The sequence below is a fragment of the Ambystoma mexicanum genome, chromosome 13 (assembly GCF_040938575.1).
Source record: "Ambystoma mexicanum isolate Mex_15411 chromosome 13, UKY_AmexF1_1, whole genome shotgun sequence".
NCBI lineage: Eukaryota > Metazoa > Chordata > Amphibia > Caudata > Ambystomatidae > Ambystoma > Ambystoma mexicanum.
In genome coordinates, this window is record NC_090938.1 from 497,689,556 (window position 1) to 497,708,056 (window position 18,501).

Genomic DNA, 18,501 nt, shown 5'->3' on the forward strand with positions numbered 1-18,501 from the left:
GCTGCGATGCTTTGACTGGTTCAGTACCAGCTCTTTACCCCTCAGCGAACCTGGGGACTGTGTGACATAATACAAGGTTTATAAAAGGTGGCTTGAAAAGTACACTATTCAAGCCACCTTTTATAAAGAGTTGCCGACGGACAAAGACGTCTTGGGCTGTATCCGTCGTAAAAGCTTTATAAAAGATGGATCGAATTGTGTACTTTTCAAGCCATCTTTTATAAACATAGAAATATTTTTATTATTATTATTATCTTTATTGTTTTGGTTTATATAAACATTTACAATTATACAGAAGAAAATTAAATTTACAAACAGAAATATGCTACATATTTCTGTGCTTAAAAAAGAAGGCTTCAAAAGCACACAAACCACAGTAAGGTATGCACGCAAATATATAAATGCTATATATTTGTGTGCCCACCTTACTGTGGTTTGTGTACTTTTTAAGCCATCTTGAAGTACACAAACCATGGTAAAGCACGCAAACAAATATATAAATGCTTACATACATTTATATATTTGTTTGCGTACCTTACTACGGTTTGTGTACTTTTCAGGCCATGCCGATCATGCAAGCCACGCCCCCAAACGAGGCCCCACCACTCAATGGGCCTCATTCCGAGTATGGCGGTAAGGGATAGCGGCCACCGGTAACGAGACCGGTGGCGGTAATCCCTTACCGCCATACTCCGAGTTCCCTCTGCGCCCTCGCCCTTAACGCCTGCTTTGAGCAGGTGTTAAAGTCGAGGGCGCAAAGGGGCCTCCAAGCCAATAACGGTGACCGTAATGAACGGTCACCGTTATTTGCATCTTCCCCATTCCCATTGAGCCCTATGGGGGCTCATTTGGGAATGGGGAAGAGCCTTGGTGAATGGGGAATTACCGCCCCGCCAACCTTGGAATGGGGCGGTGATTCCGCCATCCACCAAGGCGCTGCCGGTCCGGGTACGGCGTCAACCAAGGCGTTAATAGCGCCAATTGTTAGCGCCGTACTCGGAATGAGGCCCAATGTCTTACCCCACTTAAGGCGGCATTACTCAAATTTGTAATTTTAATTTACTGAATGGTACAACTGGCCGAATTCCGCCAGTACCATTTGGTCGTTTGGAAACAACCAATTTGGGTAATCAGTCACTACCAAACATGGGGAGCGGTGGTTGCAGGGGTGTCCCCCGCTCCCCATGTTTGGTAGTGATTACCTTTGGGGGTAGCGGGGGTGTCCCCCGCTTCCGGAGGTCTGGAGGCAGGGGACAAATAAAAAATAAGAAAAGCGGACCCTGCAGCGTCGAATCCGACCCGCGTAGGAGGGATGGATCCGATGCTGCAGGGTCAGCTCATGCCTCGATGGTGAGAAGGTAAGTAGGGGGCTGGTGGGGGGGTATGCGAGTGGGTGGGGGTTTTCATTGGGGCAGTTTTGGCCACGGCAAAATTGGCTTTGCGGCCGAATTTACTATGGTCAATTTGTCTGCAAACAATTGTGCCACGGCCAAAACGTATACATCCCTTAAAGCCCTGCTGCTAATGGCCAGGTGGTAGCACTTGTCACATGTGGGCAGCGATGCCTTGAATGGTGCAGTACCAGCTCTTTTCGAATAGGCTGTGGCGCATTCATGGGACAGTAGCAGGACTTCTGGGGAAAGCTGCTATATTTTCATAGGCACAGGACATGCACTTCTTAACATGTCCGGAGCACTTTTAATGGGACCCACCTGCCATTTCTCGGTAGGAAGGGGACATGTTTGCTTAGGACACTGCGCTTAGGGCACGGCTGCCATTTCTCAGCAAGACTGGGACATGTTTCCTTACGACACTGCGCTCAGGGCACGGCTGCCATTTCTCAGCAAGACTGGGACATGTTTCCTTACGACACTGCGCTCAGGGCACGGCTGCCATTTCTCAGCAAGACGGGGACATGTTTCCTTAGGACACTGCGCTTAGGGCACGGCTGCCATTCCTCGGCAGGACGGGGACATGTTTCTTAGGACACTGCGCTTAGGGCACGGCTGCCATTTCTCGGCAGGACGGGGACATGTTTCCTTACGACACTGCGCTTAGGACACGCTGCCATTCCTCGGCAGGACGGGGACATGTTTGCTTAGGACACTGCGCTTAGGGCACGGCTGCCATTTCTCAGCAAGACGGTGACATGTTTCCTTAGGACACTGCGCTTAGGGCACGGCTGCCATTCCTCGGCAGGACGGGGACATGTTTCTTAGGACACTGCGCTTAGGGCACGGCTGCCATTTCTCGGCAGGACGGGGACATGTTTCCTTACGACACTGCGCTTAGGACACGCTGCCATTCCTCGGCAGGACGGGGACATGTTTGCTTAGGACACTGCGCTTAGGGCACGGCTGCCATTTCTCAGCAAGACGGTGACATGTTTCCTTAGGACACTGCGCTTAGGGCACGGCTGCCATTCCTCGGCAGGACGGGGACATGTTTCCTTAGGACACTGCGCTTAGGGCACGGCTGCCATTTCTCAGCAAGACGGGGACATGTTTGCTTAGGACACTGCGTTTAGGGCACGGCTGCCATTTCTCGGCAAGACGGGGGGACATGTTTGCTTAGGACACTGCGCTTAGGGCACGGCTGCCATTCCTCGGCAGGACGGGGACATGTTTCCTTAGGACACTGCAGGCCAGTTTGAATGCACGCTGCTGCTTCTGATTGGGCGGCGCAGGCACTTTGCAGAAGGAACAGGGAGGCAGAACACGTGTGCATGTCTTTCCTATGTCCGGCGCTGCTGTTCCTACATGCCTTGTTGCATGTCTACACCCTTAGCCCTCTTCCCCTCCCCTGCCCCTCACCGCTTGGAGTTTGTGTGCGGCTGTCCTACAGCCTCTGAGTGGCACTTCCAATAACCCCCAGACCTCTGCACAAAAAAGCACTATGGACGTCAATCAAAGGGAATTGTGCTTTCAAACTGCTCAGGCGCGGCTGCTATATTTACACCCCAAACGTACGTGCCATCATCTCACATAAACAGACATTCGCGATTTAATTAATCACGGGGGTATGCGGGCATTTCATTATAGAGTTTCATGTGGTGAGCGCAGCTTCTCAAGGCGGCTTTACTGTGCGATTCGGGTTAAATCTATTCGTCTCCCCTTGCCCCCCCTTCCCTTATTTTCCCAAATCTACATTTATTGCAGAATGGGTGCATGCCACTAAACCGGCCCTGTGTGAAAAGCGAAACAGCCAAAAAGGAAGGCGGGGGGGGGGGGTCGTGGCGTTCTATAGACGGCATATGATGTGTAGGAAGAGAGAGTCCGTAGATGTTATGTTATGTTCTTTGATATTTGTATAGCGCCTACTGCCATTGTCATGGCTTTGAAGCGCTGTGGTGGATGAATGCCCTTCAGAAGACCGTGGTCTGTGCAAACATGTAAATAAAAGGAGCAATTCAATGCGCCCGAACAGTCATTAGGAATCGGTGATACGCAGAGATGACTAGGCTAAAGCATTTTAAATCGTGGAGTGCATATTGCAAAGGCATAAGGAAAGACTGCGATGTCAGTGGCAATGTGACAGCTGGACTGAATTTTTGGGGGGACTCTGCTGTATTTCTCTGGGTTGCAGGTCAAGGGGGAGCATGGATATTATAGTCTATCAATGCCTAGAGCAGCTGTCTACAGTTGAGGGATCTGCTATACTTTACATTCAGAACACATGCACAATAACTAACATGCAGTCACATGCAAATCACATATGCAAAATTGTCAGCTAAGACACAGATGCAATCATCGCATGTCTTCTTGCCTGTATCATCTCGTTAATGCAGTAAAGGTGTATCATATTGGATTCAAACGTGGAGGTGGTAATACATAGTCACCTATAGAGAAAAGTACTGACCTCTTCCTCCATGCCATCACCAGTCTCTGGGACACCCAGTCCTCTAGAGAAAAACCATGCGCTAGCCCCCACCCCTTAATCCACACACATGAGTCCCCCTGAATGTCCATGTCCCTGCCCGGAGAAGTCCGGAGTGCCTGATCCTTGAAAAATGGGAATTAGTGTTTCGGGCTTTGGCGCTTTAGAAATACATTAACATAACGTAACATACATTGACAAATGGGTTGCTCTCTAAAATACATGCAGAGTAACAGACAGTCTGGAACAGGTGCAGAGGGAGGTGCATTGCGTGACAGGGTCATTCCTGACCTTGGCATGCCTTCTTTCTATGTGTAACAGTAACGCTGCTGACCCAGTTGCATTTCTATCCCTCAGGCAGGGATAGAAATGCTTTTTTCGGTACTTTGAAGGCATAGCACTGTGAAATGCGCTCCCAGCACCCAGGTGGGTGATGGGTCCCTGTCTGGCACTATTGTATCCAAAGGCGCTGGCCAGCACACTTTTTGTGCTCCTGCACAGCCCCGTTCACATGCACAGTTCCCCTTAGTGAAAAAGGTGACCAGCACATTTCTCGAACTAGGGCAAATCAAAAAAAGCGCACCCACTGCACATTTTTGATTTGTGCCACATTTCGAGAATCCGACTCAGAGTGAGGTTCTTGAGTATGGAGCCATGTCCCATTATATTTGGCAGGTTTCAATTTATGGACACAGACTAAATTGTGGGAGGCTGATCTTAGATTTCGTGATGCGGCGAGTGGCTACCAGATCTTGGGGAGGTCATCCAGTGTACAGCCGTATCGGAATGCACGGACGATGCAAAGAGCCTTAAACTGTTTCTTGTCCAACATTACACTTCATCATGGTCTGTAGTCCTTTGAAGCTTGGTCTAGACTTTTCCTGGGAGACCAGTATTTTTTTATTTATTTAATTTATAAAGCGCACAAACAACCCAGAGGCATTGAGTATTTAAAGAATTTCAGTAATTTGGGGGTGAAATCACTTATGGCCACGGTAAGATCCTATGGAATATACGGAGGGGTTGAAATGTGTTTTTTGGTGATGTGGTTGGCCAGTGGGTGAAATAAGAGAGAGCTACAAAATAGCACCCCCACATTTCAAGCTGTTTCTGCTTTGTCTGTCGAGCGGCCTAATGATCCATGGCAGTCAAGAGTAGTGGCGATGAGTTGGGGTGGCCATCATCATCTCAATCGTTGGTACAGTTAAAGAGAGGCAATTTTTACACATCATTGTTGTACTTGGGCCAAACAGTCGAGGCCTGTCTTTGAGCTTGGGGATAATCACAGTATCTATCGCCTGCGTACATGAGGAAACCGATGTTCAAAGATTCCTCCAAGTGGAACCTGGTCTTGAAGGATAAAGACCAGCGTTGCCTATCCAGTTCAATGTTTGCCCGGCAGAGGAGTTGCTAGGAGGGTTCCTGGGGGACGATAGCCCCGGGTCTTTTGGTTGTAGGCCCGAATAGAAGCTCAGGGGCTATAACCAAAAGGCTAGCTGGCCCCGTGTCCCGCCAGTCCGGACTTTAGCGTAGCCCCGGATCCTTTCCAGACCTAGCAATACCCCGGTTGCCCGGCATGCTACGTCTGCGTAGACCCTACATTTCCTCAAGCTCTGGTTTCATTCTTAACCTACGACTTCCCAACTGTGTCTCCCACAAGAGTTTTTTAGGTCCAGCTGGTGACAGCTTTAGATCTCTTGCATACCTTTTCTCGCTTTTACAAGTGCTCTGTTGCCTGGTGACGCATAGAGTGCTTCTAATTGGTCCATTGCGTGTTGGTCGACTCATGCTCTTTTATTGGCCTGTTGCAGGTCCCCAGTCTATTTGGAGCAGGTGGAGGTAACAGTGAGCGCATCCCACAAGGAAAACGAGTGTCTGGGGCGAGAGAAACACTCCATTTTGACAATGCGTGTTTACTTCTGTTACTGATCCAAGCAGAATTAAACAGAACCATAAAACAAAACCAATACCACATACAAAAAAGGTTCTGTTTGCTGCACCCCTTTTCCCTTCGGATAAAGCAAGGGACTGACATTTCAGGAACTATGTGAATGGTGATTAAGGCACCAGGCCGCGCCTGCGCTCGCGCTGAGAAGGCTGCTTGTGTACGGAAATTGACCCGTGTACTTGTTACAAGACAATCAGCCCCGGGCGCAGAAGGCGAACAGAGGGCAGGAGCCAGGTGAGGGGGGCACCTCTTAAGCGGTGGCAGTCTCCTATCTGTGCGTGCCCTGACAGGCCGCAGCGCCACACCTGTGAAACTGGAGGGCGCCCCCCCACCCCACTCCTGTGCAGAGCACTGCATATCGCTGATAGTGTCATAATAACATCCTCGCTGGTAAGCAGCGCACCCAAACCTTTGACTCCTTAAAAAGGAGCAAATCCTCCCGACACAAAAAATGAGGAGTTAAACTACTCCAAAAAAACAATAGGAAACAAGAGCCATATGTGCCCGCCCCCTACTTCCAGCCACTCACCTCCACCGATATGTTCGGAACAGTGCCACCAGCAGGGCAAGGCCACAGGAAGGGGCTGTAATATTATTGCGGCCCGGCCTGGAGAGGAACTTCAAGGTGAATGTGTTGGAATGACTATGTGCAAAGAAGTAAGGATTGCAGTGAGATACCTCTGAAAAAGGTTTATAGTGCTAACCATATGCCCGTGATAACATGTTTTAAAACAAAATAAGATGTCTGTTTTAGAATTCAAATATATAATTGAGTCACTTTAAAAACACCCGGGTTGAGAATGGGAATAACTTTTTCACTTTCTAAAAAATGATTCGTAAGTAGGGAGCAGGGGTCAAGTCCTAAAAAAAGAAAGTGGGGGGAACTCATTAACATACCAATTGAATGTGGTGTCACCAGAAATTAGCATATCAAGATGCCCCCTGAAAAAAGTGGGGGGACTTCTGAAAAAAGTGGCGGGACTGCATCAACCCGCGTGTCCCCTCGACTTGAGCCCTGGTAGGGAGTGACATACTCGGCTCTAACATCTTCCCCGAAGCCCTGAAAGACGGCGATTATAATAGAGTCTGATGTGGAAGAGGATGAGCCGGAGGGCTCCTGTGGCCTAGGGTGACCAGATTTCCCAAACGGAGAACCGGGACGCCAACAACATAAAAGAGGGACTACCCTATCGCTGCCCACCAATGACAGTTCCACTACTTTTTTGGATACACTTCTACCACTGTCTATAGGCGACGCCTAGCATAGCCACTGGCAGATCCAAAATGAAGGCCGGTGCCAGGAACGGTTCTCTTTACATATATGACTAAAAGGCACCACCCTTTAAAAACAGGCATGCCAACACAATGAATTGAGTTTTTAAATGCTGCAGACATGATGAGGGTGGATTAGGAAATCACCTGGTTTTAATGCAGCATGTTGGGGAATTAGGAATATATTTTAGATGCCGCAAGACTTCTTTTTGGGGTGTTAAATTAGAAGCTGTGGAATGAGCTATGTAGGGAGTGATGTGAACTGGGGATGTGTATTATAAGTGGAATTGCAGAGACCCAATCAAAGCTTTACTTTGTAGGGGAATAGTAATAATAAAAGTTTAGCATTTATATAGCGCTACGAACCCTCAGGCATCGGAGCGCTGCTTATTACTACCCACGGCGTTTGGTGCTCGTTTATCGACCTCAGAAGGATGAAAGGCTGAGTTTGGCCCAGCCTGATTCCAACCTGCGTCGGCAGGCTCTGCACAGATGTCAAAGCGAGCGCTGTCCTCCTTGTGTGCTATCTGACCGGCTGATAAACTTGCTCTATGTGCAGGTGTTATCCCACCCCAATCCCGAGTAAATCGTGGTGAATATGTGGAACTGTGTGGCAGGCCGGGCACGTACTTTTCTCCCTGAAGGCGGATATGAACCCCACCGAGCAGCAGTTCCATGAAGCGTGCCTTCAGGTTAGTGGTCGTGGCACGAAGGAAAGGCGCAAGGGAGATAGATATATGTGTGTCCTAACTACACCCCGCGTGGAGAGCTTGTTTGGCTACAGGTGTTTGTGTAGCTCCCATCTGCAATTGCTACGGGCGTGAAGTCCTGCAGGTGCGTCTGAAGCGCGTAACTGCAGTGGCTCTGGGATGGTATGCAGTCTTTATAACACATTTTAAAATAATGGCTTTGTTTCCAATATTTTCATTATTTTATTTAAATGCACTAGCCAACACTTTCCCCAAATATTCTAGGTCTGGAGTTAGTATATAAAATTACACCAGTCCTAAAATACGTTCTACCTTGATCTCGGTGGAAGAGGGCAGTATAATTCAGAAGCAGCCTAAGGACTGCCCTGATCCTGGCGACCTGCCCTTCCCAGGATGAACACGCGTGGATCCTACCGCTGCCTAAGAGACTGAACATGGCTTCTCAGACGGAGAAACCAAGAACCAGGCGCCCAGAGTAACATGCGGAATGCAGCTGTGAAAGATGGCTAGCTTCTTCAGCTTCCTCAAGCCCACCCCCCCCCCCCCCGTCCGCCCACTTCACCCATATTTCCTCCATCCGACCCCATCCTCTGGACCAGGGGTCTGCAATCTTTGACTCTCCAGATGTTTCAGCCTACAACTCCCATCAGCTGTATCCAGCATAGTTATTGGTGAGGGCTCATGGGAATCGCAGTCCAACATCTGGAGAGCCGCATGCTGGAGTCCTGTGATATAGACCCTTGATGTTCTGATGTGACGTCTCTTGGTGTGCTGGATGGTATAAAGCGCCGACGACGAAATGAATAAGGATGCAAGCAGTGTTGTGATGGCAAGGCCTCAGGATGTCAAGGGCTGCCCACTGCGTCAGGTGGCACTGCACTGAAAGCGTGCGTATTAGGAGTCAGGGTCGCTGCATTGACAGCAAGCATCTAATGGCTTATCTGCTGTGTGGCACCAAAAGGCAATCCTACTTTTATGCTCACCCTCTCAACTTGACAAGCGTGTGATCCTGGGCAAATCACTTCATCGCCCAATGCCTCAGTTGTCTAGTGCGTCAGAAGTAGGCACCAGTGTTAAGTGATGTGAGGAATGCTGTCATGTATGTTCTACCAAGCCTTGTCCATGACCTTCACTGGAGAGAGACCATTGGGACAGATGGCACTGGGCCAAGCAGAAGAGACTTTCTACAGTGTTCGGGAGCTGTGCCATCACATCCTCAAGCCAGCGACGACGGGTGCCCCATGCACTGGGCGGGCAATGCTCCTTGGCAGGCAACTCCTGTCAATGAACCCGCCGCTCCATTTGCTCGCACAGCGACTGACACTTACGTTAGGTGTGCGCCGAAGTTCGGTTTTGATCAGAAATTCGCCCGAAGTTCGGCCAAAATTCAGATCTTCAGCCAAAATGCATTTTTAAAACCTCAATCGAGACTGAACAGTAAAAGCGTGGTGTTTGGTAATTCGGGTGAAAAACAGCTGAACTAGAGAGCTTTCAGTGTTACAAATTAACTCAAATCACTCCTTACTGATCGCTTAATTGCTGGATTTTCAGCTTTAGTCGCCAAAGTTGGGCTGGGGAAAGTGGAAGGAGTGAAAGGAACAGACACACCACATTATCAGAGGGTTTTAATTGCGTTTATCAAGTTTGATATGTTAGGCAAACACATCAAGTAACACACCTCAGCGCCTGAGTAAAGGAACCACCGTGAAGTCAACCCAAACCTGATGGCCAGCCTCAGAGAACAGAAGTAAGACGCTGGGGAACGCAGGGGAGGCGAGTTCCGGGAGTTACATCACTGCCGGAACACAGACCTAGCAGGGCATGACAGGGGTGGACATTTTCTGTAGCCTAAAAACTGAGTTCAGCTAAATTTCCCTTTGCCACCACACCCTCGCGGCGCTCACTTTCCAACCCTCGTGCCACAATCTTCAGTGACGCTAGGGGGTATTTAAATGGCAACATTTTCTAAAGAAATGGCTGCGGCCGCAGGATGGCGATAATGCCTTAAGTTCATAGGAAGGGAAATGGTGCCTTGCACTGCCCAACTAGATGGGGCGGGGTCTTCCCCCACTTTCCCCAACATAGAGCAGAATAGTGGGCTCCCTTGGTGATGTTAGGGGGAGGGGGCTGAGCATGGGGGGGGGGGTGCTTCCCTGTCGCTGCCCATACATGTAATATCACAAGGATGCACGCTGGGGCGTGTGCGCTATGGTCCAATAATGAGCTCTCCGGGCCCTCCAGCCCCCTGAATGTTCAACTCCTCAGAACGTCTCGAGGGCATTATAGGGCCATAATAAACGGGTTGCCCTTTTAATCGCTGATTAACTGCAGACAAAGAGAGGCAAGAAAGACATGAAGAGATAGTTAGACAGAGAGAGAGAGAGACGGATAGAGAGACAGGGAGAGGGAGGGAGAAAGAGATAGGCAGGTACAGAGAGATTGAGATAACTAGATACACTCGACAGATACACAGATGGATGCATAGGTAGATAGGTGATATATGTCGATAGGGCTACAGATAGCGATAGAGAGATAGATTAGATAGAGAGATAACGAGACAGACAGACGGCCAGCTGGACAAATAGATGAATATGGACACATAGAGAGAGAAGGAGAAAAAAGGAGAGACAGGCAGTGAGAGAACAGATGTAGATAGAGGGATAGAGATAGCGAGGGTAATAGGGTGTATGAGAAAGGGATCTATAGGGGGATAGAGAGAGAGAGGGTAATAGAGTATACGAGAGAGGGATCTATAGGGGATAAAGATAGAGAGGGTAATAGAGTGTATGAGAGGGATCTATATGGGTACAGAGATAGAGAGGGAAATAGGGTGTATGAGAGGGGTCTATAGGGGGAGAGAGATAGATGTAGATAGGGGGATAGAGCTAGAGTGGGTAATAGCGTGTATGAGAGAGGGATCTATAGGGGGATAAAGATAGAGATGGTGATAGAGTGTATGAGAGAGGGATCTTAGGGGGATAGAGATAGATGTAGATATGAGGATAGAGAGGGACATAGGGTGTATGAGAGGGTTCTATATGGGTATGGAGATAGAGAGGGTAACAGGGTGTAAGAGAGAGGGATCTATAGGGGGATAGAGATAGATGTAGCTAGGGGGATAGAGATAGGACGAGTAATAGAGTGTGTGAGGGAGGGATCTATAGGGTGATAGAGATAGAGATGGGAATAGAGCGTATGAGAGAGGGACCTATAGGGGGTAAAGATAGAGATGGTAATAGAGTTTATGAAAGAGGGCTCTATATGGGGATAGAGATAGATGTAGCTAGGGGGTAGAGATAGAGCGGCTAATAGAGTGTATGAGAGAGGGATCTATAGGGGGTAAAGATAGAGATGGTAATAGAGTGTATGAGAGAGGGATCTATAGGGGGTAAAGATAGAGATGGTAATAGAGTTTATGAAAGAGGGCTCTATATGGGGATAGCGATAGATGTAGCTAGGGGGATAGAGATAGAGCGGGTAATAGAGTGTATGAGAGAGGGATCTATAGGGGGATAAAGATAGAGATGGGAATAGAGTGTATGAGAGAGGGATCTATAGGGGGTAAAGATATAGATGGTAATAGAGTTTATGAAAGAGGGCTCTATATGGGGATCGAGATAGATAGGGGGATAGAGATAGAGCGGGAAATAGAGTGTATGAGGGAGGGATCTATAGGGTGATAGAGATAGAGATGGGAATAGAGCGTATGAGAGAGGGACCTATAGGGGGTAAAGATAGAGATGGTAATAGAGTTTATGAAAGAGGGCTCTATATGGGGATAGAGATAGATGTAGCTAGGGGGTAGAGATAGAGCGGCTAATAGAGTGTATGAGAGAGGGATCTATAGGGGGTAAAGATAGAGATGGTAATAGAGTGTATGAGAGAGGGATCTATAGGGGGTAAAGATAGAGATTGTAATATACTGTATGAGAGAGGGATCTATAGGGGGATAGAGATAGATGTAGCTAGGGGGATAGAGATAGAGCGGGTAATAGTGTGTATGAGAGAGGGATCTATAGGGGGATAAAGATAGAGATTGTAATATACTGTATGAGAGAGGGATCTATAGGGGGATAGAGATAGATGTAGATATGGGGATAGAGAGGGAAATAGGGTGTATGAGAGGGATCTATATGGGGATATAGATAGATAGGGGGATAGAGATAGAGCGAGTAATAGAGTGTATGAGAGAAGGATCTATAGGGGGATAGAGATAGAACGAGTAATAGAGTGTATGAGAGAGGGATCTATAGGGGGATAAAGATAGAGATGGTAATAGAGTGTATGAAAGAGGGATCTATATGGGGATAGAGATAGATAGGGGGATAGAGATAGAGCAGGTAATAGAGTGTATGAGAGAGGGATCTATAGGGGGATAAAGATAGAGATGGGAATAGAGTGTATGAGAGAGGGATCTATAGGGGATAAAGATAGAGATGGTAATAGAGTGTATGAAAGAGGGATCTATATGGGGATAGAGATAGATAGGGGGATAGAGATAGAGCAGGTAATAGAGTGTATGAGAGAGGGATCTATAGGGGGATAAAGATAGAGATGGGAATAGAGTGTATGAAAGAGGGATCTATATGGGGATAGAGATAGATAGGGGGATAGAGATAGAGCAGGTAATAGAGTGTATGAGAGAGGGATCTATAGGGGGATAAAGATAGAGATGGGAATAGAGTGTATGAGAGAGGGATCTATAGGGGATAAAGATAGAGATGGTAATAGAGTGTATGAGAGAGGGATCTATAGGGGGATAAAGATAGAGATGGTAATAGATTGTATGAGGGAGGCATCTATAGGGTAATAGAGATAGAGCGAGTAAGAGAGAGGGGTCTATGTGAAAGTATCGAGAATAAATGTGAATCCGAAAATAATGTTTTTCTTTTTCTTTTACCCCACTTCACTTCATATATATGCCTGGGGAGACCCCCCGCAGCTCACCCATAGCCCCCACATGTATTATCAAAGCAACCCACCCCACTATGAAGCAGTTCTGAGTACCTTCATCTGACAGTTCTAGGTACTGTCGTCTGGGAGTATGGAACAGATGCATGTACCTTTATGTGTGTAGGTACGCATCTCCAAGTACTTTCACCTGCGAGTATGAGCTGGCACCAAGTACCTTCATCTCGGGGTACTGGGCAGCTTTACGTACCTTCCCCTGGGAGTATGGAGAGCTGCCGGTGCCGCATCTGCGAGTATTAGCTGCCCCAAATACCTGCATAAAGTTATGTGTGAAACCGCCAGTTCCTCCATCTACTGTAGCACCCACAAGGGGCCGAGTCAGTCATCTCTCCAAAGGCACTGCAAACTCCCCACAGACGAGCAGTACTGTGTAGATGTTCCATATACCGAACTCAGGAAGATGAAATGCGGAGCCCGCCGCCATTCTAGCCCGTGAGCTGCCGGGTGTACCGCCTGTGCAGCAGGTGCCTAAACCCAGAGAGCTATCCTCCCAGGAGTGACCTTTCTTTCCAGCTGAGAGGTTATCACTAATTCCTGACCTTGTGGCCACTGGCATGCTGTGCCCCAGGCTCTCTGTAGCCGAGGTTAGGTAACCTTTTGCCACTGCCTCGTGTTTCAACCGTGATCTTTGCGTTTCGTATTTAAAAAAAAAATGCAGATAACGCATTCCTGCGCCGCTCGCCCTCTCTTACCCCAACCTCGCCGTTCTCCCTTCCCCCGGGTTCCCCTGCACTGCTACTCCTAATTACCCATTACCCACTTCACCCCGTATCACCACACCCTTTATACAACATGTGAGCAACATAAGCGACACCGTCCAGCACCACGGTGTCACTCTTGTCCCCAAACTATCGATTTCTCGCGCCCGCTTCACCCGGCACCCCCAAACACTGCTTCTAAAGGGCCGATCGACGTATTAACGACTTATTCCGCAGAAACCGGAAAAGTGGTCGAACCAACGTGCCGGCCGCTGGGTGTGTATTTCCCATTTTTGCTCATGCCGCGTGAAGTCGTGTGATGTTTTCGCTTCGAATCTATTCACCATGGACCTGCCGCAGAAATACGATTCCGGCGCAAACGGTAGTAAAAATAAATTAGCGGACAAATCCATCTCGCGGGGGGGGGGGGGGAGTGGGAGCACAAATGAACGAAGCTGGAAATCGGACAAAACCAACGAAATGCTTATTATAAATAATCAGACGCAAAGTGATGGCGGACGGAAAAAACAGCCTTTCAAAGAATTGATGCTGACGCGAATTGCCTTATTAAAGGGGCAGGAAAAAAATGACATCAAATTATGAAAAGGAATTGCGAAAATCTGGGGATGCGAGGCCGCAAAAATACACACGATTTAGCGATACGATGACGGCGTGCAGTGTGGGGGTGCAACATCATTACATCGCGATTTGGCGGAGATAGAAAGGGTCAACCGTGGGCAAATGTAATGGGAACTGTGGCGAAAATAAAAGAGTAGGAGATGCTGTGCAGCCCAGAGGCGGGTGCAGGAACCGAGAGACGCCGGGGGAAGGGGCCCGGAGCAGGAGCATCGAAAAATTAGGGTGCCCAGGGGAAGGATGGCAAAGAAAAGGGAGGAAGATCGGCGCATAAAGAGCAAGAAATGAAAAAAGAAGCTAAGCGAAAGAGAGGGGGAAAGATCGGGGAGCGGAGTCACTGCGAGGAAAGAGTGTAGAAATGGCGGGAAAGAGGGAGGCAATAGGAAATGAAAGGCGGGGGGTGAAAGAACGAAGGGAGGTGATAAGGGGAGAAGAAAGAAAGAAAGAAAGAAAGAAAGAAAGAAAGAAAGAAAGAAAGAAAGAAAGAAAGAAAGAAAGAAAGAAAGAAAGAAAGAAAGAAAAGAGAAAGAAAGAATAACGAAAGAAGAAACGAAAGATGCAGCATGTGGGAGTGTAGATTCAAGAGAGGAATTAGCCGGTCCAATAGCACAGCAAGTAGACGGCTTGCTTTGCAGAGCCTGCTGATGGAGGTTCGGATCCCGGCGGGGCCAAACTCAGTCGATAAATGAGCACCACACACCCTGGGTAATAAGCAGCGCCCAGATACTCGAAGGTTCGTAGCGCTATATAAATGCTAAATTATTATTAGGGAGGGCAATGATTCCTAACCCACTCACTCTCTCGGATCCCCCGCATCGCCTATAGAACACACAACAACAATAACATCAAGTAAAGGGGGGAGCCAGGAGAGAGGAAGAAACAAGCGAAGGTACAGTAGAGAGCAGGAAAATAAACAGGCGCAGAGAGAACACATCTAGCAAATGGAAAGCGTATAAGCACACGAGCGCACATACTGGGCCAAAAAGCGCGAGACGAAATGGCTATGCCATCCTATTTGCTCGACTCCAAGAAAACCTAGATGTGCACGGGACCGACCAAGAGAAGCGACAGCCAAACAGTGGGCGCTTTACAGAAAGAGATCCCCTCCACATTATGGGGAGTCATTTCGGGGTACCGCAGAGTGGAAGGCGCCCGGGAAGGGAGGGTGTCCGGGGTGTGGTGAGGGTGTTCAGTGGGCGCGGGGCCAGCCTGGGAGACGGTGTCCCGGGGAGCGTCTGGAGCTAGAGAGGGAACTACCGATGCTGGGGCCTGGGCACCCCCCGGCAAAGGCTATCGCCGGTGAATGATCGTGTCCCTAAACTAATAATGGCACGCCCACTCCCCTGCACAGAGGTGGCCGGTGTGTGCGGAGTACGCCCGTAGGCAGAAGTTATGCCCCCCCCTATAGACAGTAGCTGCGGCCCCTATGGGCGGCGCCCCATCAGTGCCGGCCCTCGCTCTCCTCCCCTACACACAGAGACTATGCAGGTGCCCTTATACACGGGGGCTGTCTCCTGTATACCCAGACCCTAACCCTTAAGTGTGTACATATTATGCATACCCTGCGTGTAATGGGGAAGTGCCCCATATGCATAGCACGCCCTCTATACTAGACATGCCCCTCCTATATGCGCGTGTTGCCCTTGCACGGAGTCCACGTTACCTATACGCATGGATGTCCCTTTTGTGCATAGTGTTGGGTTCCCTAAAAAGAGGCAGCCGGGCCCCCTGTGTACAGATAATGTTCATTATATATAGCGCCTGCCTATATATATATATAGATCATCACCTCTATATACAGGGCATAGCCGCGTGAGAAGAGCATGGCCGCGCCCGTCGACGGGTCCTGTCTATTCAGACCCTGCCGCGTTTGCAGAGATGTGCGTGACCCCTGTATGCAGGCACTGCCCCCTGAACTCACGGCTTGCCCTCACCTGCCAACTCGACCCTCGCTCTGAACCTGTGCGCAGAGACTGTTCAATCCCCTACATACATGCCCTGTCCCATGTGTGCGCAGTGTATGGCCTCCGCTATAGGCAGGTCCTGTATACTGTCCCCTGCGTGCATGCACGTCCTGCCCCCCGTGTTCGCAGATTACAGTGTCACCTACATACAGGTCATGTATACGCAGGTACTGTCCCCTGTGTGCAGAGACTCCTCTGCCCCCTTAGATGTACGTCCTGTCCCCGTGTTCGCAGATTACAGTGTCACCTACATACAGGTCATGTATACGCAGGTACTGTCCCCGGTATGCAGAGACTCCTCTGCCCCCTTAGATGTACGCCCTGTCCCCCGTGTTCGCAGATTAGATTATCACCTGTATAATCAGCTACTGTTCCCCTGTGTGGATGCACATCGTGCCCCCCGTGTTCGCAGATTACAGTGTCACCTGCATGCAGCTCCTGTATTCTCAGGCACTGTCCCCGGTATGCAGAGACTCCTCTGCCTGCCCCCTTAGATGTACGTCCTGTCCCCCGTGTTCGCAGATTACAGTGTCACCTGCATGCAGCTCCTGCATACTCAAATACTGTCCCTTCTGTGCATGCACGTCCTGTCCCCCATGTTCGCAGATTACAGTGTCACCTGCATGCAGCTCCTGTATTCTCAGGCACTGTCCCCGGTATGCAGAGACTCCTCTGCCTGCCCCCTTAGATGTACGTCCTGTCCCCCGTGTTCGCAGATTACAGTGTCACCTGCATGCAGCTCCTGCATACTCAAATACTGTCCGTTCTGTGCATGCAGGTCCTGTCCCCCATGTTCGCAGATTACAGTGTCACCTGCATGCAGCTCCTGTATTCTCAGGCACTGTCCCCGGTATGCAAAGACTCCTCTGCCTGCCCCCTTAGATGTACGTCCTGTCCCCCGTGTTCGCAGATTAGAGTGTCACCTGCATGCAGGTCCTGTATAATCATCTACTGTCCCCGGTGTGCATGCACGTTCTGTCCCCCGTGTTCGCAGATTACAGTGTCACCTACATGCAGGTCCTGTATAATCAGCTACTGTCCCCTGTGTGCATGCACGTCCCGTCTCCCGTGTTCGCAGATTAGAGTGTCACCTGCATGCAGCTCCTGTATAATCAGCTACTGTCCCCTGAGTGCATGCACGTCCCGTCCCCCGTGTTCGCAGATTACAGTGTCACCTGCATGCAGCTCCTGTATACTCAGTCACTGTCCCCAGTATGCAGAGACTCCTCTGCCTGCCCCCTTAGATGTACGTCCTGTCCCCCGCGTTCGCAGATTAGAGTGTCACCTGCATGCAGGTCCTGTATAATCATCTACTGTCCCCGGTGTGCATGCACGTCCTGTCCCCCGTGTTCGCAGATTACAGTGTCACCTACATGCAGGTCCTGTATAATCAGATACTGTCCCCTGTGTGCATGCACGTCCCGTCTCCCGTGTTCGCAGATTAGAGTGTCACCTGCATGCAGCTCCTGTATAATCAGCTACTGTCCCCTGTGTGCATGCACGTCCCGTCCCCCGTGTTCGCAGATTAGAGTGTCACCTGCTGCAGCTCCTGTATAATCAGCTTCTGTCCCCTGTGCGCATGCACGTCCCGTCCCCCGTGTTCGCAGATTACAGTGTCACCTGCATGCAGCTCCTGTATACTCAGTCACTGTCCCCGGTATGCAGAGACTCCTCTGCCTGCCCCCTTAGATGTACGTCCTGTCCCCTGTGTTCGCAGATTAGAGTGTCGCCTACATGCAGTTTGTGCACCCAGGTATTGTCCCCCGCGCGCAGGCATTGTTTTGTCCCATGCAGTCAGGCCCCGGACCCTGTGTGCCGGAATGGCTGTGTCTATAGTGCCGTCCCCTTGTGCAGAGTTGGCAGTCTGCCCCCTATACATAGAGCCCTGGGTAGGGAGGTCGCCTCTCACCCAAAGTAGCCTGTCCCCGGGCGTGGCTCCAGCAGCAGCAGCAGCATGAGTGCGGGCAGCAGCAGGCAGGTGTCCGGGGGGCAGCAGCGCATGGTGCCGCCTCTTCATCTCTCCGCTCGGGCTGCAGAGCTGCTCGGTGCCCGGCCTCTGAGCGGCCCCTATGCAGGGAGCGCAGCATCCCCACCAGACTCTGCCCCGCTCCGCCACCGGCCGCCCCAGGACACCTCCCATTGGCTGCCACTGGCCCGCCCGCCTGCTGATTGGCCACCCGCCCCCCTGGGCCAGATCACTGAAGAGGGTGTGGCCGAGGAGGGCGAGGTGAGCTCACCTGCAGCCTCAGGGGTGGGCACTCAGGCGAGGCCGAGAATTTCTACCCTGGCCGAAAAGTTCAATTCTAAACATTCAACACTGTAGCCAAAATTGCACAGGTAACGTTTGTTACGGCAAAGGGGGCATCGCAGGCGTAGGCATTGTGTGCTGTAACACTCAGGAATGGGTGCCTCCTTTAATTTCCACT

General features: G+C 49.9%; 1 protein-coding gene across 1 annotated transcript in view; it reads right to left on the reverse strand.

Annotated features, from left to right (window-relative positions):
* The window catches only part of WNT9B (Wnt family member 9B), a 63,664-nt gene extending 45,499 nt beyond the window's left edge, over positions 1–18,165 (reverse strand). The window contains exon 1 of the mRNA XM_069634159.1: positions 17,985–18,165. Within this exon, the coding sequence (XP_069490260.1) occupies positions 17,985–18,076 (92 nt within the window). The 5' untranslated portion in view covers positions 18,077–18,165. The remainder of the gene's footprint in view (positions 1–17,984) is intronic.
* Positions 18,166–18,501: the final 336 nt, after the last annotated feature.